Below are 22,039 nucleotides of genomic sequence, written 5' to 3'. Positions count from 1 at the left end.
CCCAGAATGGAGAACTAAACCAGCCCTAGAGGGAGAGAGCAAACTTGGAAGAGTCGAAGCGAAGCAAGCCGACGAGCAGACGGATGGCCTTCAACGTCCCTCAGCAGAGGCAACCCGATACAGGTTGACCTAAGGAACCCGGACGGAACACCGACTAGCACGCAGACGAGTAACGGTCGTAAAAAGTCGTGGCATTTTTGAGGTCTTACAAGCACGGCACCGTAGTGTCCTTGTGGCGACCCCGGTCAGGATGCAGACGTATCCCTGTTGCATTGCCTTCTGACTTTTGCGTCCCAGACTCTTCCTCCCAGAAGCCAAATTCCAAAAATCTCTTAAACGTGCCACCCCGGGCCCAAGAAATGAGGAGGAGACGCCAGTGGGGAAAGAGGGGTAAACATGGGTTCAACCACACCTACTCCTCTTTCTGCATCTGAAAAACCAAGTGAAGGCAACATATGGAGAGTGGGAGACAATGAACGAGCCTCATTTTGTTCTCAGATTCAGGACACTCCTTGACCCATCGGGCGATCTCGATCCTGTTTGACTGGAGCCCCTCCTTTCAGATCAGGACCAATTAATCCGGGTAGAGCGCGTGCCAGGGAATCAGAAATGATCACTGCGGGATTTGTTCGGTGCTTACTACGCGCCAAGCGCCGGACTAAGCACTAGGGCAGAGACAGGATATTCAGGTCAGACACAGTAGGGAGCTCATACTCTAAGGGGGAGAGACAGGCAGCTCATCCCCATTTGACAGATGAGGAAACGGAGGCCCCGAGCAGTTAAGCCTCTTGCCCCAGATCACACAGCGGGCGAACAGGCCGAGCCGGAATTAGGACCCACGTTCCCCCAGCTCCCGGACCCAGGCTCCTTCCGCTGGACCACACCGTTTTTCAATGAGTATGGCCCAACTCGTCTGGGTAAGCGGTTGAGGAGCGGCTTTACGCTGCTCCGGCCGCAAAGAGCTCTCTTCCGGGAGGGCCAGCGGGTGTCGCCTTCAGGGGAGATGATGAGCCGCAACTGGGCGGGGAGGGAGGACACCTTCCCAGGGAAAAGGAGGGGCAGGCGAGAGGGAGCCGGGGTCACGACGCTCGGGCGGGGTGGGGGCCCAGGGGGGGACCGTTAAGTACTTACTGCGTCTGCATGAGCTCTGGGTTGGGCACACACTGCAGCCGGTGGGAGAGGAGCTGGAAGGCGCTGCTCTGGGGGAGCAGCATGAGCAGTCCGTACAGGGCTTTGATCAGGTAGGGGTTGTTCTTCACATCCAGCAGCTGCAGGCGGAGGTCTAGAGCAGGAGAGGGAGCGGTCAGGGAGCAGTGGGACGACGCGGGGCCCGTCGGAGGCCCCGGGGGTCCCCTCTCATTTGCCTCCTGCCATCGGTGGGCCGACGCTTGGCTCGGACCGCCCTTTCCACCCAGAGCTCTGACCTCTGTCATATTTTGACCCCTAGACCGAAATTCGGCCTCACCCCGGAGTCCCTCCAGAGAGGAGGGCAGGGACCTCGGGGGCGGGCCAAGAAGCCACCTCGGATTATAAACCAGAGGCCTCACCTGTCCCCCAGCCTGCTGCCCGAGTCACGAGGTAGGCCGCGACCCGGACTTCCAAATCCTCTCCACCTACTATTCCGCCGTAGGCACAGTCGGGGAACTGCACCCCAACCTCCTCGTCCCCCGAGCCCGTAGCCGTGACATCATCCCGGACTCCTCCCTCTCTTTCAACCCTCACATTCTGCCTGCTGCTAAATCCTGTCAGTTCTTCCTCCGCGGCGTTTCCAGGATCCCATCCGAACGACCACCTGGTCAGACCAGGCACTTGGATTCTGTCTTCGACTCCTGCGTCGGCCTCCTCGGTGACCTCCCCGCCTCCGGCCTCTCCCCTCTCCAGTCCATTCTTCACTCCGCTGCCCGGATCGTCCTTCTTAAATAACAATCTCCCCATTCCTCAGAAACCTCCAATTAGCCGCTCTTTCTGGTTCACGTCAAGCGGAAGAGTCCTCATTCTGTTCTCTCCCCTCTATTTGGGCGGGGAACGCGTCTGCTAATTCTCTTGTATCGTGCTCTCCCAAATGCTTAGTGCAGTGCTCTGCACTTAGTAAGCACTCAACGAATACCACTGATGGACGTCATCCCAGTTCCTACTCTTAGTTCTTCTCAAGCTCAGCTGCTCACTGTGTCCCGTTTCCCCTGCTGCTGACCTCTTGTTCACACTCCCTCCCTCCACTTCGGAATTCCTTTCCCACTTCTATTTGCAGAATGCAGAATCCCCATCTTCAATGACCCTCTGAAATCGCACCTCCTCCAGAGGGCCTTCCCCGATTAAGAATCTTCCCATTTTAAATTCCCAACTCCGTCGGCGCTTTCGCACCTCCTAAGCCCTAAGTTTTCACAGCGCTCCGAAGCACTTGGGTACATATTTTATATAATCTATCGCTTCCTCCTATTTGTACTTTAATGCTGTCTCTCCCACTAGACTGTAAATTGCCTGAGGGCACTGGTCAAGTCAACAGAATCTATTGTATTCTTTCAAGTGCTCAGTAATAATAATATTTATTAATCTTACTAGGTGCGAATCACTATATTGAGCACTGAGGTAGACTCGGGATAATCAGGTCGGACACAGTCCACGCCTCATAGTCTTAAGAGGGGGGAGACCAGGTATTGAGTCCCCATTTTACAGATGAGGAGACTGAAGCCCAGAGCGGTGTAAGCTCGCTGTAGGCTGGGACCCTGTCTACCAACATATTGTTATATTATTATATTGAACTCTTCCAAGCGCTTAGTACAGTGATCTGCACTCAGGAGGTGCTCGATAAATACGAATGACTTGGACAAGGTCACCCAGCAGCCAAGTGGCAGAAGCGGGATCAAAATCCAGGTCCCTGACTCGAGGCCCTTGCTCTTTCCCCTAGGCCACGCTACGTCTCGGGACGGTGCTCTACTTACAGCGGGTCCTCCGTAAATTGACTGATCGGGATTCTGCCTAAAACTCTGAACCACAGGCTGCCTCAGACCTGTAAAAATCCAGCCACCAGCATGGGAACCTCCTTAGGAGCAGAGTCAGTCAGTCAATCGTATTTATTGAGCGCTTACTGTGTGCAGGGTACTGTACTAAGCACTCGGGAGAGTACGACAGAACAATAAACAGACATATTCCCTGCCCGCAGCGAGCTTACAGTTTAGAGGAGGAGACTGTAGTTTTGGGGCCTGCCCCCCTCCTTCACTGCCTTTATTGATCAAAACGCGGCTCTTCGCAGGGGCTTGATCCGTTACAGAGGCCCCTGCCCAGGGAACTGCTTCGTCCTCAGCTGAGGCAGAGGCTAGAGGCAGAATCTAGTCGGAGAAGCGAGGCTGGCCTTCCGCCTCTCCCTTCAGAATCAAATCTATTGCCTTCAGAGCCACCCCGGAAGGGAGACCCCCAAGGAGTAGCCACCCGGCCCTTGGTTCTAGCCCAGGGCTTCTGAGGAGCGTGGCAGGCCTGCTGCCCCACCCCCACCCTTCTAGGCAGTAATGAGAGGGCTTGGTGCTAGTAACAGATTTCTGTGTCTGCTTTCTGCACGTGCCAGCGCTGGAGAGCTAAAAATAGGATGATCTTGGGAGAAAGGCAGTGGATTAAGACGGCTTTAAGGGAGGAGAGAATGGAAAAATGCTTTCCTATTTGGCTAAGCGTGTACACACACACACACACACACACACACACACACACACTCCTCTCTCTCTCTCTCTCTCTCTCTAGTCCCCTCCCTCTCCCAACCCTTCCCATGGTCTGTATCTGTCTCCAAAGCAAGGCTGCTCCGGAGCTTCTGGAGATCAGACTGAGATCCTGCCTCTGCGGAGCGGTGCCTCTAGGCTTTTCAAGTCTGGAAGATCCAGGGTGCGGGCATAAGGCTGAGAGGGACAGGAACGGAGGGTGGGAAACATGGGTTTCCCCTCCTGTCTGATGTCCCACCTGCTATATTTGTAGCTATCCCAGAGCTTAGCACGGCGTTGGGCATAAAGTACTCAGTACGCACTATAACTAAAAGACCAGCGGTAAACTTTACCCCACCAGTCTGATGGAGTTTCTCATCAACCACCCGGGCCATCAATTCTAACCATGAAGGACACTCTCAGGAGGAGGGGGCCAGGACTCGGGGATTGGGCTGCCTGTCTGTCAGAGCTCCCAGAGAGTGACCTTCCCAAGGCCCTGAGAAAACAGAAGGTCTGAGGTGGAGGGTTTTTGTTTTTTTTTAAAAAAAGATGACACTCTGGCCTTCAATTTGAAAAGTAAATTAGAATCTGCCTTTTGATCTCTCTGGACTCTGGCAGTTTCTCCCTTCTTCCACGTCCTCCTCTCTGCTTCCTTTCCCCAAGGGCCACCCCCCACTTCTCCCCTCACTCCCCATCTCCCCAACTCAAGAAAACCCCAGTGCTGTTCAGGCAGCATTACAATCATTTCCACGCCAACAGCTGGGATGACATACACGTACGATCCCTGCCTACGGGTTGGGGGTGGGGGACCGGGGCAGGAAGGAGGACGGAAACCTGCGCCCGGAAGAGGTCAGCAAGAGGAAAAGCCAATCCCCAAGAGCTATTTAAACCGTTCAGGGCCTTCCCTTTTACCTCGCACCGTTTTCACTTGGCGGGGCGAAGGGAGAGGGTGCAGGATTCTTTGCGGTGCTCAAAGGCCCACACAACACCGCTTTCCAAAACGCTGACCTCCGGTTGTTCCCCGCCTGGACTCCCATCACGGTTATCGTGACTGGAGGGAGCAGGCGGTCTGACTTCGCTCTGAGCCTCGGCTCGCCTCTAGCCTCCGTCCCCTCCAGGAGCACGCACGGCGGGGTAGGCTAGCGCCCGCGTAGAGCAAAAAGCCGGGCCCGGGCCCAAGCCGAACCCTGTGCTGTGGCAACTGGCTTGGCACCTGACCTGGCACCCGGCCCAGCCTGATCTAACTCCAGGGAGGGCGGGGAGGATCTCGGGTACAATGAGGCACCATGTGTGGTCTGCCCCCGGGGGTGCTGCATTTGCATCCCAAAGGTCGATGGGCTTTCTTGCCTCTCTAGGGGTCGGACGTCCCTTCCGTCCCCTGCACCGGGATGAGACCTAAAATGAGGGTGGGTAGGCCCTCGATCCTGACCAGAGACCCTCCTCGGAGCTTCGGAGGCATCTCCCGGCTGGCACTCTGCTGCTGCTGATGCTGTTGGGAGGCAGAGGTGCTGCCAGAAGAGGGGATCGAGAGAGACTGGTGACTCCCGCCCAACTGGAGATTCTTCTTCCGACACATAGAGGGAGGGACGGCAGGGGGACTCAGACCCATCCGCTTCGTATGGTTGGAGCCAGCAGATCACTTGAGTGTCGGCTGGCTTTCCGGAGTGCCTTCCTTCCCTCTCATCGCCCCTCTCCCTATCCCCCCGAGGGAGAGGAAAGCCCTGGCACCTCTAGCTCGACAAGAGGGGGCAGGGGGGCGCGGGGGGTGGAGGGGCGGCATCTGTTCCACGACTCTCACTGGAATGAGGACCTCCAGCTAAACTCCGGGAAGGTTTAGGGCACCCACTGTAGACTCTCTGGGACCATCGGGGCGAGCCAGAGCTTACCCACCCTTCTGGGAACCTGCATCCCCTAGCTTTCTGTTTCCCCGGCTCCCAAGGTGACCTGGATGTGGAGCGCGTACCAGAGGTTCGGCGGGGCTCTCCTCAGCCTCCTGCTTGGGTCACGACGGCCATCGGCCCCGGTGGTGTCAAATCAAGTACTCGAGCCGCAGAGGTCCGTGGAGAAGGGGCACCGGTTTGGAACTGGGGAGCGGAGGGTGGGACGGGCCAAACGGACCCTGGGGTACGTGTCCCTTAGCTTCCTCGGAGTGGGTAAGCCGACCTGGGCCCAAAATACATACGTCCCGAGGGAGTGAGGTTTCTTCCTGGGAGCGGGGTAGCCAGGAGGATGGCAGGGCCAAGCTGGGCTCTCCCTACCTACCGACTGCTACTTCCTCTAGCTTCATCCGCGTGTCGCTAACGGGAGACCTCCCTTTTCTCCACTGCTAGCAAAAGCTGCCCGCCTTCCTTTTCTGGGCACAACGGGACTCTGCTCTCGGCGAGGCGACAAGAGAACCCTCCCTTGGCAGATCAGAATCGCGACGGTGCTCTCGGCCGGCTCGGCCTGTGGAAGGACGGGCCTCCGGGAGATGGGAAGGTTCTCCGTTGGCCCTGATCTAAGTCAAGGAGGGAGTCGCTCCGGGAAAGGGCTGCCGCCTCTCACCTGGGGAGGCTACTTCGCCCTAAAGGGTTGAGCTGATGGGAAGTGCCGAGGAACGGGCTGGCTGGCATAGGCTGGCTTGGAAGAAGATGATAATAGGGGATAGAGAAGGGTCCACACAAAGGAGAGGCATTTTACCCGGTTGGAGAGGGTGTGGACAGAAGTTAATCTACACGGCACACGTATTCTGATGGGCATACACAGACTGCACATAACGTGGCAAAACTCATTTGTTCTAAAGCATCCAGAGACAAAAGCTCTGGGATTCTACAGCTGTTTGGCTTGTGTTCTTTCTCTCTCTCTCTATTCCTCCCTTCCCCGCCACAACCCCAAAGCATCTCTGCAATTGTCTCCCGTGTTCCTGCCTTCCTGTCCGGCTTCCTGCCGGCTGATCCCCTCCCCCCCCGCCGTCAGAGGAGTGCTTTTCCCAGGGCTGGCATTAGCCCCACCCCACTGGCAGGCGGCTCTACCAGCGGTCCCTCCGTGCTCTGGGCTTGAGAGTGGCATAACTTCTGCTCTATTTATTCCTCCATAGCCCCCGGCGGGGAAGGCGGGAAGGGGAGCAGGCCTGGCCGGGGTGGAGGTTGGGGAGAGTAGGAGAGCGTGTGTGCGCACATGCATGCAATACGGCCTCTCCCCCCTCCCCACACCTCCACCCGCACGCTCCAGCTGCCAGGAGAGGAGGGGGCTGGCGGAGAGGGCCAGGCGAGGGCGGGCTCTTACATGTGAAAATCGGACACTCGATCAGCTGCACCAGCTTGTCCACCTCAATGAGGAAATCCACAGTGACTTCTAGATCCCCGCTGGTCAGTCGGTCAAGGAAATTAAGCTCCCAGGACGAAGTGGGCCGGGGCGAGAGGCCCGTCCCCCTGCTGAGGACCACCACGGACGACAGGCTGGCAGGCCGTCCCCCGGTTCAGCAACCCCCGTCTCCTGGACACGGGGCAGCTCGGGCCTTCCTATAGGTCCCCGGGCCACCGACCATCCCCCCTGCCACTTCCCCCTGGGAGGGCAGCAGGTATAATCTACTGTGTGCAAGGGGCGGGGAGGGGAAGAGGGGAAAGGAGACAGTGAGGAGCTTAGACACTAGCTAAGGATTCATAGATGGGTGGGAGGGAGCGGAGTGCTCAACAGAAGCCAGGCGTTACTCCAATCCCCGTTCCTTACGATCGCGGTCACGTTCCGAATAGTGGAAAGACCTTTTTTCTTTTTTTCTCTCGGTGTCTGCCGCCTCAAAAACGCCGCACCCTGCCGACCCTTAATGAAAAGCAGGAAAGGCTTTCCCTGCCCTGCCCATCGGTTCACTTGGCTTCTGGCTCAGTGACGTCTCCTTTCCCTGCCCTCTCTCTGATGTGCTTTAAAGGGCAACCCTCGGGCTCCTGGACGAGGTGACGGGAGAGGGAAGGGATTGGGGAGCTGAGGGAGAGAGGGGCTCCGAACCGAGGGCAGACTGATCCACGGCCACCGTCTCTACAGCCAAAGCAACGTGTCTTTCAGACGGTTGTGAGGCAGGAGCTGGGACAGGGGAGAGAAAACCCATTCGGCAGAAATGACAGCAAGTGAAATTCAACAAAGGACTGACCTTCCCAAGTGCCCTGGACCTCTTTCCTCTGGCGGAACTGCAGAGAACGCTGATCTGTAGTTCCAAGCACCCGAGGAATTCAAGGCTTGCACCGGGTGCTTCAATCCCCCCGCCCGCACTGTCCCTGCCCCTCACCCTGCCAGAAATTTAAAAAAAAAACCTCCTCCGACATCCCCACAAGGTTCTTTAGTGCGCGGAAGGCCGCACAGAAGGAAAAGGGACGGGGGAAGTGAAGGCAGGGGGTTGAGGAGAGAAGAGGCCGACCCTCCCAACTATGGGGCAGGGTGTCAGGGCTCCACCCCAGGCCGGGGGGGAAGATAGAGGATACAATTTCTGGATGAGGTCGTAGGCGTGCCGGTAGTTCTGAGTGAGGAAGCAGAGGGACACCGTGGTGACAGGGTTGTGGCACCAGGAGCGGTAGAGGCAGCAGAACAGGTTCCGGCTCTCCTGTGGAGAAAGAGGTCAGGGAGGTGAGAGGAGCAAGTTCACAGCCCGGGAGTAAGCAGTCATTTCCAACACACCGAGCTGGGGGAAGGACGGAACGGGGAACGGGCAGAACGACAGCGAGCGAGAGGGAGTCCTCTTTCCCGGAGCTGGGACCTTGGGAGCCCCAACACGTGACCCGGAGCGCCGCTCTGCAGCTGGGAATGGGCGGTCACGCGGGAGATGCTGACGTCTCCCTCGGACCCCATCATTACCACCCCACTCCGCAGCCCGGGCGAGAGTTCAACGAACCACGTGGCTGAGGCCCGGCTCGAGTGGGAGGAGGCCTCTCATTTGCGCTTGTTTTTTCTCCTCGACACAACTATGCTAATTGTCTTCCCTGGCACTTAGTGGTTTGGGAGCCCAGCTGGCTCAGGGCGGAGCCCGGGGATCAAGGGGCACGAAGGATGCTCTTCCCCCGCTCCCTCGTCTCCCCTAAATGACCACCTTCTGCCGCCGAGAGGCGGCCGCGGCTGGGAACACGGTCACCCACGGCCCGAGCCCCAAGCCGGGGTGGACGGGGTGGTTTTTGCCTCCGAGAAAAATTTCTGAGGAATTTGTAAGAGGCTGAAAATAACCACAGCGATGATGGCAGTGGCTAGTTCTCCGGCTCTGTCCAAGTCGCTCCGAGCGGTCTGCAGACATGGACTCGTTTGTTCTCTGGGAGCCCCCAGAAGGGAGGGGTTGGACACTGCCAACCCTGTTCTCCGGAGGACGAGGAGGAGAAAGAGGAAGAAGAGGAGGAGGAGGAGGAGAAGGAACCAGAGCCAGAGAGGAAAACACCGTGCAGAAAGTCTCCCACTAGTCAGGGATGGAGTGCATAACCAGGAGCCATCCCTTCCTCCCAGGCCAGTCCTTCCTTCCCGTGGTCTGATCTTCGAGAACAGAGATTCAAGGGGCACAGGTTAATTAATAATAATAATAATAATAATGTTGGTATTTTTTAAGCGCTTACTATGTGCAGAGCACTGTTCTAAGCGCTGGGGGAGATACAGGGTAATCGGGTTGTCCCCCATGAGGCTCACAGTTAATCCCCATTTTACAGATGAGGTCGCTGAGGCACAGAGAAGTTAAGTGACTTGCCCACGGTCACACAGCTGACGAGTGGCAGAGCCGGGATACCCTCACCAAACCGACCAGACACCTTATCCGGGGCGGATGAGATTTAGAATTTGCCCTTTCTCTCGGACGACCGGTCAGACCTCCCAAAACTCCTACTTTTGACAGAAGCGGTGGAGACGGAGGGTCAAGTGGGGAGCAGACAGACCGCAGCCATGGCAGCTCTTCTCCCTCGGCCACTGCCACGGTTTCTGTGGCTCGCATTTCACCGGCCTGGAATTCCCTGCAGTGGCCACTTTGTGGAGAGGCTGGTGTAGATGGAAGTGCCGGGGAGCGGCCGACAGAAGCCAAAACAGAGGCTGGGGTGGCAACCGTGAGAGTGACAGCTTCTGCTGCTGATTCTGTCGCTGCAGGCGCTTTACCAAAGATAACCACCTCAGTTCTGGTTCCATGAGCGTTTGGGGTGGGTGGATCTGTCCGCATTTGTCTCTCTCTCCTGATTTCCTCCCTCCCCCCCAGGGTTGAACCATTGCACCCATCCTCTGAAAGCCACTCCCTCCCCGTCCTTTAACTTCCAGAAAATCTGACCCCTTTACTCCTCAAAAGATGACACCAGCCTTGCATATATCCACTCGCCCAGGCTCAATACATGCCAAGGGAGAAGTAGCAGATTTAATTCCTTTTACCCTCCGCCAACTCTCCTGGTGATGGTGGTGGTGGAGCGGAGACAGGCTGAAAAACCCTTTTAGCGGGCAGGTAAATTTCCAGATCGACTCAAGTCCTTTCCAGACTAGATTAGGTCTCCGAGGGTTGACGAGACCGGCTGAGGGACGCTGAGGATCACTAACCTGAGTTTTTAGGTCCTTGAGCTGATTTCTCAACTGGAAGAGTTCGGTAGAGGTCAGGAGGATGGTATTGAGGGTGTGAACCATGGTTGAGGCAAACTTGAGGTCTTCTTCTCGGAGAAGGATGTCCGCCATGGAGTGGAAAATGTTCTCCGCGTTCAGCAGCAGACAGAGCTGCCTGCGCAACATCAAATACATATTCGGTTAGGTGACCGGGGCGGGAAAATTAGAGTAAAACACAGGAAACCTCAAGAAACCCAGATGCGTCGGTCTTGGAAACCGTTTCGGGCCTGCTTCCCTTCCTATCCCAGGAGTGGGTGCAGATGGGGAGAATGTGCGATTGCAGGTGTGAACGCCGAGAAGACTTCTAGGGCACCGATAAATGGCACTGTAGTTTGGCATCGCACTTAGCGCTGACACCCGCCTCGGATCGTTACGAGCGGGCTCCCTCCAACAAGCAGAAGCGAAAGCACGGCTGAGCTTAGTTCCTTCCGACACTGCTCACCTTGAATCGGGTCCAGCGGGCCTAGCGTAATCCAGCTCCCGACCGTGAGACGCGGGTAACCGCCTCATTTCCTCGTGAAGAAGCCGAGGACTTAGTGGGGAGGGATTCTGAGGGAAGCTTAGGTCCCGTTCTCAGCTCCGCTGCCTCTACTGTGTGACCTTGGGCAAATCGCTTCTCTTTGCCTCAGGTACCTCATCCGCAAAACGGGGGTTGAGACGTGCGACGTGGACGGTGTAAAATGTGATGAGCTATACTAGCACACAGAACGGTGCGTGGCACACAGAAATCGCTTAAATACCATCCAAAATCACGGGCAATTTAAGGACACAAGGGACAATCACTGTAAGCTTGTTGTGGGCAGGGTATGGGCCTGTTATATCGTACTCTCCCAAAAGCTTACTACTCATTCATTCATTTAATTGGATTTATTGAGCGCTTCCTACGTGCAGAGCACTGTACTAAGTGCTTGGAAAGTACAACTCGGCAATAAAGAGAGACTATCCCTGCCCACACTGGGCTTCCAGTCTAGAGGGGGGCAGAGAGACATCAAAACAAGTAAACAGGCATCAATATGAATCGAACTATAGATATCTACACATCAGAACAAGAAGACAGGCATCAATTGAAATACATAGAATTACAGATATATACATAAGTGCTGCGGGGCGGGGGAAGGGGGGTAGAGCAAAGGGAGCGAGTTGAGGTGACGCAGAAGGGAGGGGGAGCTAGTTCTCTGCACACTGTAAGTGCTCAATAAATATGATTTACCGATGACGTCCAAATCCCAGTCAGCCCACGGATTCCTCTGTTTAGCAGCAATGGGGGAGAGAGGAGCCATGTCATGTTATGTGGGAGTTTCTTGAGGGAATGTGTGGTGACCAGAGAAGAGGTCACCACTTGCCTCAGCTGTTGACTCTTCCAAAAGAGGAGACTTGATCGGATGACCCCTCGGGATCTCTTTCCAGTTCCTACGGGCAAGTCACAACTTCTCTGCGCCTCGGTGACCTCAACTGTAAAATGGGGATTAACTGTGAGCCTCACGTGGGACAACCTGACTGCCCTGTATTCACCCCAGCGCTTAGAACGGTGCTCTGCACATAGTAAGCGCTTAACGAATACCAACATTATTATTACAGCCTAATGTGCCTCTTGGACGGGTATGTTCAGCGCTGTACGTTTAGCTGATGTGTTTTCTCCCCTTGGGTGTGATGCTACACAACCTACAGATCAGCTGTACCAATGTAACACACACACACACACACACAACTCCCTCCCTGCTCAGCCATCTACTATTTCTCTCCTTCTCTGCAGCCTCACATTTCCTCCTGTCTTACGGACACCTCCACTCGGATGTACTGCCGATGCCTCAAACTTGACATCCGCAACAGAGCTCCTATCTTCCCTCCCCTTTACTTTCCCATCACTGTACAGAGCATTCAGCGGAAAGAGCCCGGGCTTGGGAGTCAGAGGTCATGAGTTGGAATCCCAGCTCTGCCACTTGTCAGCTGTGTGACTTTGGGCGAGTCGCTTCACTTCTCTGTGCCTCAGTTACCTCATCTGTAAAATGGGGATTAACTGTGAGCCTCACGTGGGACAACCCGATGACCCTGTATCTACCCCAACGCTTAGAACAGTGCTCTGCACATAGTAAGCGCTTAACAAATACCGACATTATTATGCCCGTCTACACAAACCCATATCCTTGGCGTTATTCTCGATTCACCGCTCTCATTCGACCCACGTATTCAATCCCTCACCAAATCCTGTCCGTTCTACCTTCGCACCATTGCCAAAAATCCACGCTTTCCTCTCCATCCAAACTCCCACCACGTTAATCCAAGCACTTAGATCCTGCCTTATTTACCATGTTCTAATTCTGGATCTGCCACTTCTCTGCTGTGTGACCTTGGGCAGTTAACTTCTCTGTGCCTCAGTTTTCTCACCTGCAAAACAGGGATTTAATTCTACTCCCTCCTACTTAGATTGTGAGCCCCAGGTAAATCAAGGCCTGTGGCTGTCCACGTAACCTTCTATCTACCCCACTGTTTAGAACAAATCTGGCAATCGGAAAGCAGGGTGGCTCAGTGGAAAGAGCCCAGGCTTCGGAGCCAGAGGTCACGGGTTCGACTCCCGGCTCTGCCACTTGTCAGCTGTGTGACTGTGGGCGAGTCACTTCACTTCTCTATGCCTCAGTTACCTCATCTGGAAAATGGGGATTAACTGTGAGCCTCACGTGGGACGACCCGATTCCCCTGGATCTCCCCCAGCGCTTAGAACAGTGCTCTGCACATAGTAAGCGCTTAACAAATACCAACATTATTATTATTATATAGTGAAAAAGCCATGATTCATTTATTCATTTATCACCCCTACTCTTTCGGGTCCACTCCTCCTTCACTGCCATCCCTGATTCCACTCTCCTCAGCTTCTAGGAAGTGTTTTAAGAGATTCAACGCTTTGTACAATGTTTTGCACACAGTCCGTGCGCAATAAATACAACTGAACGAATGAATCAGATCTGAGGACACGTGGGGCTGAACTGAACCGAAGATGCCCGGAGTTTCCGCCGGCTCCCTCAAATCAAGTCTCTCCCTGCTCCCCCTGCCCGCAAACAGACCCCGACATGTTGCTGTTAAATATCCTGCTTCCCCTTTCCGCAAAGTCCAAGTCTGAGCGAAAAACTGTGACCTCAGTGCCAGCCTGGTTTTGATTAACGAAAGAGGCTTTTTTTTTTTTGGGGTGGCGCTGGGAAAATCTGAGAACACTCGGTAATGGAGAAACATTACCCAAACCACTGAGCAGCAAACACTGGGTAGGCAGCAGGACTTTGGGGCTCCATCCTCCCTGCTTCATCCTCTGGCTCTGGGTCCAGCAGACGGGGAAAGAACCCAAAAAGCAGCAAGGTCTAGTGGACGGATGGGTCTGGGAGTCGGGAGGGCTTGGGTTCTAATCCTGGCTCCGCCGCTCGTCTGCTGTGTGTGGCCTTGGGCAGGTCACTTCATTTCTCTGTGCCTTGTTAACTCTTCCGTAAGAAGGGGATTCGGACCTTGAACCCCGTATGGGACAGACTGCGTCCAACCTGATTAGCTTCTATCTACCCCAGTGCTTAGTACGGTGCCTGCCGCATAGTAAGCGCTTAACAAATACCATAAAAAAGTGCTCTCAAGGGACTGGCCCTGTTGAACTCTCCCAAGCACTTACAAGTGCCCTGCATTCAGTAGGTGCTGAATAAATACCACCATATTGGTATTTCTTATGGTATTTTCAAATGCTCGGGACAGTGCTCTGCGCACAGTAAGTGTTCATTAAATACTGTTGACTGACTGACTGACTGAAAGTCCAAGGGGCACCCAAACACTTTGTCCGGCAAGCCAAGGTTGCCTCAGAGTTGACGTCACCTACCTGAGGCGGTTTTAAATTTCTAGGAGCAAATCAGCCACCATTCAATGGAGAGAAAGTCATCACCCAGCTGGACTTGCTACGAGTGGCCCGGCGATTCTAGGCCAATCCTTGTCATATTGAACTCTCTCAAGCACTTAGTACACAGCGCTGCATACAGTAAGCACTCAATAATAATAATAACAATTACGGTATTTGTTGAGCGCTGACTACGTGCCAGGCACCGTCCTGAACGCCGGGGTAGGTAGAAGATAATTAGGCCGGACACAGTTCCTGTCCCACTCGGGGCTCACAGTCTTAATTCCCATTTTACAGATGAGGGAACCGAGGCACAGAGAAGTTAAATGACTTGCCCAAGGTCACACAGCAGACAAGGGGCGGGGCTGGGATTAGAAGCCAGGCTCCCGGGCCCGTGCTCTATCCACCGGGCCACGCTGCCACTGATTGACTGAAATCAAGCAAAACCATCGGAGAGCCAACGTGTCGCCTCTCATCTCCCGTGTTGCCACATTCGGGCTGAGAGCCGATCAATACCCATTGTGTTGCATCACCGCTTAACCAGGTGTTCGCTCTTGACACCTGGCTAGGGATCAACTCCAAAACCCCTGACGGGCAAGAAGGAGGGCTACAGTTGTGCCCCTCCGCCCTCGACACTTAAAGGGCCCCGCCCGGCTCTTCCAGGTGGGTGATGAGCTTTGCGCCATTGGGTGGTGACTTGGAAATGCTTCTGAACAGCGGGTCTGGAGAGGCCTGGAGAACTGAGAGCCCCGCGGGAACAACTGGTCGAAACCAAATGTCAACCGCAGCTGCCGCCGCCGCTGTCTCCATGATAACAGCCAACAGCTGAAGCCATTGTCAAGGGATACACTCAAAACTGCCATCCCAGCTCACATGCCGAAGACACGGGAAACCCGGAGCGGCTAAGTGTGTGTTTATTGCGTGCGCGCTACAGAAGAGCTCTGATTTGGGGACTACACAGGAAGTCACCGGCCGGGGCCAACTAACTTCGCAGTGTCTGGTGCAGGGCTCTGCCCACAGAGAGTGCTCGAGGATGATGTTGTTGAAGGCCAACTTCCCCATATCGACTAGAGGGAGAGAAACAGAAAGTGGCTATGCTGATGATCAGTCTCCAGGAGAATTGTTCCTACTTTTTTTTAAGGGTATTTGCTAAGCGCTATGTGACAGGCACCGTTCTAAGCGCCGGGGTAGATAAAAAGTAATCAGGTTGGACACAGTCCACGTCCCACATGGGGCTCACAGTCTCGATCCCCGTTTTACAGATGAGGTGACTGAGGGGCGGAGAAGTGAAGTGACCTGCCCAAGGTCACACAGCAGACAAGTGGCGGAGCTGGGATTAGAACCTCGGCTCCCGGGCCCGCGCTCTATCCACGAGGCCATGCTGTGAGCAAAGCTCTGTCTGGCCTTCCCCGTCACGATAGGACTCTGGAGTTAGGCATGCGATCCTCTACATCACCCGGTAACTTTGGGTTGGTCCCTTTAAACTGTAAATTTGTTGCGGGGAGGGAATCTGCTTACCAATTCTGTGCCCTCTCCAGTGCTCAGGACAGTGCTCTGCATAACTACCATGGATTGATTGACCTTCCCCTTCTCTACGTCTTGGCCTCCCCACCTCCGACATGGGGCCTGCACGGTCCTCGGTGTTCCTCGATGGAAAGGGTCCATCAAGAATTCCGATTCTATCGACTCTATAAAAGGCCGGATCGACGGGGTTAGGGCAAACCGGTCATCCACTGATCTGCTGCGTGGAGGGGAATAGTCCTCACGGGAAAAGAGAGGGGTCCTTACGTTCAGGAAATGAGGATCCTTCGGTTTAGAATGGAAAGGCAGCTGGAAGAAAACATCAAACTGCCTTGGTCTGGACAGGGCTCAGCACGGCTCACAAGATTTGAGAGAAAGAGGACGAGGAGAGAAAACAGATGAGACCTCAATATGTGGCAGATGTGCTTGAATAATAACAAGCAATTACGGCATTTGTTAAGCACTCACTGTGTGCCAAGCGCTGTACTAAGCACCGAGGTAGATACCAGATAACCGGGTAAGCCCGTCAAAGGGCAGGGACCGTCTCTATCTGTTGCCGACTTGTTCATTCCAAGCGCCTAGTACAGTGCTCTGCACATAGTAAGCGCTCAATAAATACTATTGAGTGAATAACCAGGTCCCACGTGGAGCTCACGATCTAACGGGGGGGGGGGGGGGGGGGGAACGGGTAACGAATCCTCGTTTTGCAGATTAGGGAACCGAAGTCCGAAGAAGCCAAGTGACTCGCCCAAGCTCGCAGAGCAGACGAGGGGCGGAGCGGGGATCGGAACCCAGGTGCTCTGACTCTCACGCCCGTGCTCTTTTCACCAGGCCGCGCTGCTTCCGGTTAGACTCCCTCTCGGGTTCCACAGGGTGCCCTGGGGTTCGCCAAGAACGGCTCCCCCGGATCCTCCCCGGAGCCTTCTTACTCCCGCTTCCATCTGGACCAGAGTCAAGCGGCTGGGCTGCGCTGCCCCGAGCTTTTCCCAGTTCCTCTCAGGAGATTCCTGGGCTTGTGCTTACACGATCCCCCATGAGAAGCTGCACCGATCTGTCACGGCGACACGCCCGGAAAGGATTCTCCCTCTCTGTGCCCTACTAATTATAAAACCTCAAAGAAGGGAGAAGTGGGTGGAGAGGCAAGCGAGGAACAGCCACCCACAGCTAGCAGGAGCCAGAGGGCAAACTCAGATTTTCCACTGCTTTCTTCTTCTTCTCTCTCCCACAACTTCAGTTTTGAAAATTCTCTGGATACTTATCGACTAGCTTTGGTCCCTACTGGTTGTTTCACCTTTCCCGAAAGGAGAGTCTGCTACCGCGGAGATAAAGGGAGGGAGAGGTTGTTTGATTCCACTGTAGCGACTGGGCAGTGCCTCGGAGTCCTCGGCTCACGGGCTCTTTGATGGCCGACTGCAAGGTACTTCTGGGCGTTGCGGCCTACGGCCCCTGCCTCACCTTCACGCTTTAGGCGGGGAGGGGGGAAGGGAAGAGGATGGCAGAGAGAAGGCCCTCCTTCTCCCGCTCCCTTCCTCAGAGTGGGAAAATCTGGCTGCCGTTGTGAACGTCGTTCACTCTGAACTTCAGCCGGTTCGGTCCCGGCCTCTAGGAGAGCAGCTCGGGACGCCGTGCTGGGCTTGAGCTGGGATGAGGCTCGCCACTGCCCGTCCTGGAGACGGAGACCTGGTCTTTCCGCCAATCGACTGTTTTCACTGAGCACTTGACGTGCGCAGAGCTCTGTGCTGCGTGCTTGGGAGAGTACAAAATAACAGTAGAGCAGACACATTCCCTGCCCACAGCGAGCTTACAGTCTAGAGAGGGAGACAGACATTACTATAAATAATAATAATAATAATAATGTTGGTATTTGTTCAGCGCTTACTACGTGCACAGCACTGTTCTAAGCGCTGGGGTAAACAGGGTAATCAGGTTGTCCCACCTGAGGCTCACAGTCTTAATCCCCATTTTACAGATGAGGTCACCGAGGCCCAGAGAAGTGAAGTGACTTGCCCACAGTCACACAGCTGACTAGTGGCAGATCCGGGATTCGAACGCACGACCTCTGACTCCCAAGCCCGGGATCTTTCCGCCGAGCGACGCTGCTTCTCTTATATGCACGCCGCATATAAATAAATGAATCATGTGTATAAGGGCTGTGGGGCTGGGAGAGGGGATGAATAAATAAAGGGAGCGAGTCATGGCGACACAGAAGGAACTGGAAGAAAAGAAAAAGCGGAGAAGAGGGCTTAGTCAGGGAAGGCCTCTTGGAGGAGATGAGCCTTCGGTAAGGCTTTGCGGGGGTTGGCGGGGGAGAGGAATTGTCAGTTGGATATGAAGAGGGAGGGCATCCTAGGCCAGAGGCACGATTTGGGCGAGAGGTCAGCAGCGAGATAGACGAGACTGAGGTAGAGTGAGTAGGACTGCATTAGAGGAGCCAAGCGTGTGGCTTGGGTTGTAGTAGGAGAGCAGTGAGGAAAGGTAGGAGGGGGCAAGGGGACTGAGGGCTTTATAGCCGACGATAAGGAGTTTCTGTCCGACGCGGACGTGGACGGGCAGTCGCTGGAGGTTCTTGAGGAGTGGCCGGAACGTGGCCGGAACGTGGCCCGAACGTTTCCGTAGAAAAACGATCGAGGCACTGGAGTGAAATACGGACTGGATTGGGGAGAGACAAGAGGCAGGGAGGTCAGCAGGGAGGCTGATGCAGGAATCAAAGCGGGATAGGCTAAATCCTTGGATTAACGTGGTGACGGTTGTGAAGGTTGAACTGCCAAGATGTAGCGATTGATTGAATATGTGGATTGAATGAGAGAAAGGAGTCAAGGATAATGCCAAGGTCATGGACTTGTGAGACAGGAAGGATGGTGATGCTTTCTCCAATGATGGGAAAGGCAGGGGAAGGTCAGGGTTTGGGTGGGAAGATAAGGAGTTCTGTTTTTGACATCAAATTGGAGGCGATGGCAGGACTTCCAAGTAGAGATGACTTGAAGGCGGAAGGCGATGCGTAAAAATGCAGAGAGGGAGAGAGATCAGGGATGGGGATGGAGATTTGGGAATCATCTGCACGGAGATGGTAGTCGAAGCCACGTGAGCAAATGACTTTCTTCCTTTCCTTCCTTCCTTGGCCCCATTGGGCTGGGTGGGCTACTACCCTGACACCGGGGACCACTTCCTTGGCAGCTGGGCCTCAGTGCAGCTCTTGCTGTGGTTCTGGGGTGGGATTTTGGCTCCTCCACCAAGGGCGATGATAATAATCGTGGTATTTGTTAATCACTTACTCCAAACGCTGTCCTAAACGCTGGGTAGATGTAATCTAATCAGATCGGATACGCATGGGGCTCCCAGTCTATAGGTCAGGGAGTTAGTCGCTGCTGTGTCGGGGGATGGAAAGGACCACCCGCTCCGTCCCCACAGATCACTTGAGCTGCGGTCTGGCACCTCTTTGAGATGGAGAGACTGTAGAGGATCAAATACCCTACAGATGAGGAAAGGGTGGAAGAAAAAGAGCTCCTGCTGACCCAGGCAGTTTGGAGGTTCAGGGAGGACGATCTTTGGCACGGATTTCCCGGAGCTTAGTTCGGTTTGGCGGGGAGACCGGGATGGAAGGACAATGACCCTGTGCAGATTGGGGACTCCCAACAGGGAAAGGCTTTCAGGTCTGCTGCACTGGCACCCGGGGGGGGCCAGGTCCAACCCCACGGCCTTAACAGTGCAAGGCAGATTGCAAGCATTAAAAACCTACCCAGATTAATTTTTTTAAGTAGAGGCCTAGTCATCATTTCCAGGGGCTTTGGAAGGGGTGGCGCAAAAAGCAGAATTGGCGGGGGGAGTGATGAAGCGCGGGAGCAACTGAAGGGGGGGGGGGGTGCGTCCCCGCTGGGGGTTTCCCCTGCCTGGGTGAGGGAGGTGTGTTGAGCCTGGATCCTGGGGTGGAACAGCATCAGGGTGCGTTACGGGATTGTCCAAGTCAGGTGTGTGTCACAAACACTGCCTGACTAGGGAAGAGCAGGGGACCTGGAACGATATTTCAGGTAAAAGTCTTGCCTAACCGCCAAGGCCCAGCGGGGGACTGGCTCCTGCCAACTGCCTCTGTCAACGAAATGGGCTAGAGTGGCCCTTTCTAGACCTGCTGCTGCCCGGCCCAAGAGTCGGTCTTCTATTACCCCTCCCGCTCGGTCTCTGAGTCCCAGATGGACTCTCCTTCTGAGGCTCCCTGCCACCCACCTGGCCTGCCGTGCTCATCTCTGTGGCTGATGTCCCAGGGACGGAGAGGAAGAACGGGATGGAGAGGTGGGGGGGGGGGGGCTGCCTTCAAGGGGGCTTCTGGCCCAGTGGATAGAGCCACAGGCCTGAGAGTCAGAAGGAACTCTAATCCCAGCTCCGCCACTTGCCTGCTGCGTGAACTTGGGCGAGTCATTTAACTTCTCTGGGCCTCGGTTACCTCAGTTACCCGTGAGTCCCACGTGGGACGTGGACTGAGCCCAACCGGACCTGGCTCGTATCTACTCTAGCGGTTAGTACAGTGCCTGGCAAACAGTAAGCGCTTAACAAATACCATTTAAACAAAACAAAAATCTAGGAATTCTGAGGGAACGCCTACTGTACTTTAATCCGTGAGGGTGGGAAGGAGAGAGCAGGTAAGGTCAGAGGCTTTTAAAGCTTAAACTGGGACGATCCGCCTCAAGAACATCGATTCTACTCTAGAGTGTATAGTCTAGAGTATAATTTATATTTTTTTTAATGGTATTTGTTAAACACTTTCTCCGGCCCCGAACTACGTGCTGGGGTAAATATGAGCTGATCAGGTTGGACACGGTCCATTTCCCACACGGACCCTATTTTACAGATGAGATAACCGAGGCACAGAGAAGTTAAGTGACTCACGCGAGGTCACATAGCAGACAAGTAATAGATCTGGGATTAGAACCCGGCTTCTTCCAACTCTTAGGCCTGTGATCTATCCATGAGGGCACCCTATTTGCTCATAAAAATATACATGTGTGTGTATATATGTGTACACGCCTATAAATACAAAATATAAATTATATCATAATTTATTTATTTATATCTCTGCCTCCCCCTCAAGACTGTAAACTCGCTGTGGGCAGGGAAAGTTCCTGCCAACTCTGTCGCAGTGTACTCTCCCAACCACTTAGCACGGTGCTCTTTACGTAGTAAGCACTCCGTACATACTAGTGACGATGACGTCGAGTGCCCCGATGGGGCGTAACTAAGCCATCAGTGTGGCTGGGATGCTTTGGTCTGGTCAACCTCTGCTAGTTTCCACCGTCCTGAGTCCTTCTGAGTCCTAAGCTTGTTGGAAAGCTGGACCCAGAGGAGGGAGGTGAAGGGAGGACGGCAGTAGAGCAGAGACACATTCTCCTCACCGATGGGAAGCAGGAAGCAGCAGAACATCGGGGCCGGGGGAGGACGTTAGCAGTTCGGGGTCGAAACGGAAGCTCTATCCCTCTTCTTCATGTTACCTCTTGGACCTGAAGCGGCGTGGCCTAGTGGACGGAGCACGGGCCTGGGAGTCGGGAGGACCTGGGTTCCGATCTTAGGTCCACCACCTGTCTCCTGTGTGACCTCGGGCAAGTCGCTTCACCCCTCTGGGCCTCGCTTACCTCAACTCGGGGGGAGGAGACCAGGAGTAGGTCCAAGGCTCAATGTCCCGTGGTACTCTCCCGCAAGTTGATATGATCCCTCTCCAGGAGAAGCTCAACCCCAAAGGCTTCTTGGGGCTTTTGGGGCCAATTCAATACGGAGGGGGACTAACAAAAGCTGGAGACCTGTCTTTCTTCCTGGCCTTCTGTGGCCATTTGGGAGTTGAGACCGTGCCAGAAGAGAGGGCGAAAGCAGGAGTGGAGGGCCGGGGAGGACTACCTTATTTTGGTGAAAGGAGGAACCGGGGAGAGTCCTGCTGTATGGAAAGGCAGTCGCGTCTCCCCCACCTACATGTCTGGATACTTCAGTTTCCCACGAGGATGGTCGCTGCCTGCTAAACTGGGGCAAAGAGTCACCGTCTTTCCTCGGGAGAGTTCCACCCCCTCCCGGTTCTCTCTTCGTATTCGGTTTGCTTGGGAATTTGTAGAGTAGCTCTACGGCTGCACAACAATCAATCAGCGGTATTTACTGAGTGCTGACTGTGTGCAGAGCACTGTCCTAAGAGCTTGGAGAAGTACAGATAAGATCCCCTAACCCACCATCCTTCCCTCCTCCTCGCATCCCGGGATTAAAACGAGAGACCGGGGCCAATGAACAGGGTGACCCGGCGATCTTTCCGAAGAAGAGGAGGGAAGGGGGATGCGAGCTTTCTGTTGTTTCCCGGGGATGATCCTCCTCGGATCTCCTCCCCGGCACAGATCACCAATTAAGGACAGAATCCGACTTCCCTCCCAGATCTTGTTAT

The 22,039-nt window shown here is 54.7% G+C and overlaps 1 protein-coding gene across 3 annotated transcripts in view; it reads right to left on the bottom strand.

Moving 5' to 3' along the window:
• VAC14 (VAC14 component of PIKFYVE complex) overlaps positions 1 to 22,039 on the bottom strand; it is a 151,676-nt gene that overhangs the window by 10,216 nt on the left and 119,421 nt on the right. For all 3 annotated transcript variants that reach the window (XM_029074761.2, XM_029074762.2, XM_029074763.2), the window contains 4 exons: positions 10,197 to 10,371; positions 8,135 to 8,253; positions 6,948 to 7,027; positions 1,132 to 1,282 (listed from right to left, as the gene is read on the bottom strand). In XM_029074761.2, coding sequence (XP_028930594.1) covers positions 1,132 to 1,282; positions 6,948 to 7,027; positions 8,135 to 8,253; positions 10,197 to 10,371 — 525 coding nt within the window. The remainder of the gene's footprint in view (positions 1 to 1,131; positions 1,283 to 6,947; positions 7,028 to 8,134; positions 8,254 to 10,196; positions 10,372 to 22,039) is intronic.

This window comes from Ornithorhynchus anatinus, chromosome 11, assembly GCF_004115215.2.
Source record: "Ornithorhynchus anatinus isolate Pmale09 chromosome 11, mOrnAna1.pri.v4, whole genome shotgun sequence".
Classification (NCBI taxonomy): Eukaryota; Metazoa; Chordata; class Mammalia; order Monotremata; family Ornithorhynchidae; genus Ornithorhynchus; species Ornithorhynchus anatinus.
Note: the sequence above shows the minus strand (reverse complement) of the source record. Positions and strands in the feature narration are given on the sequence as shown.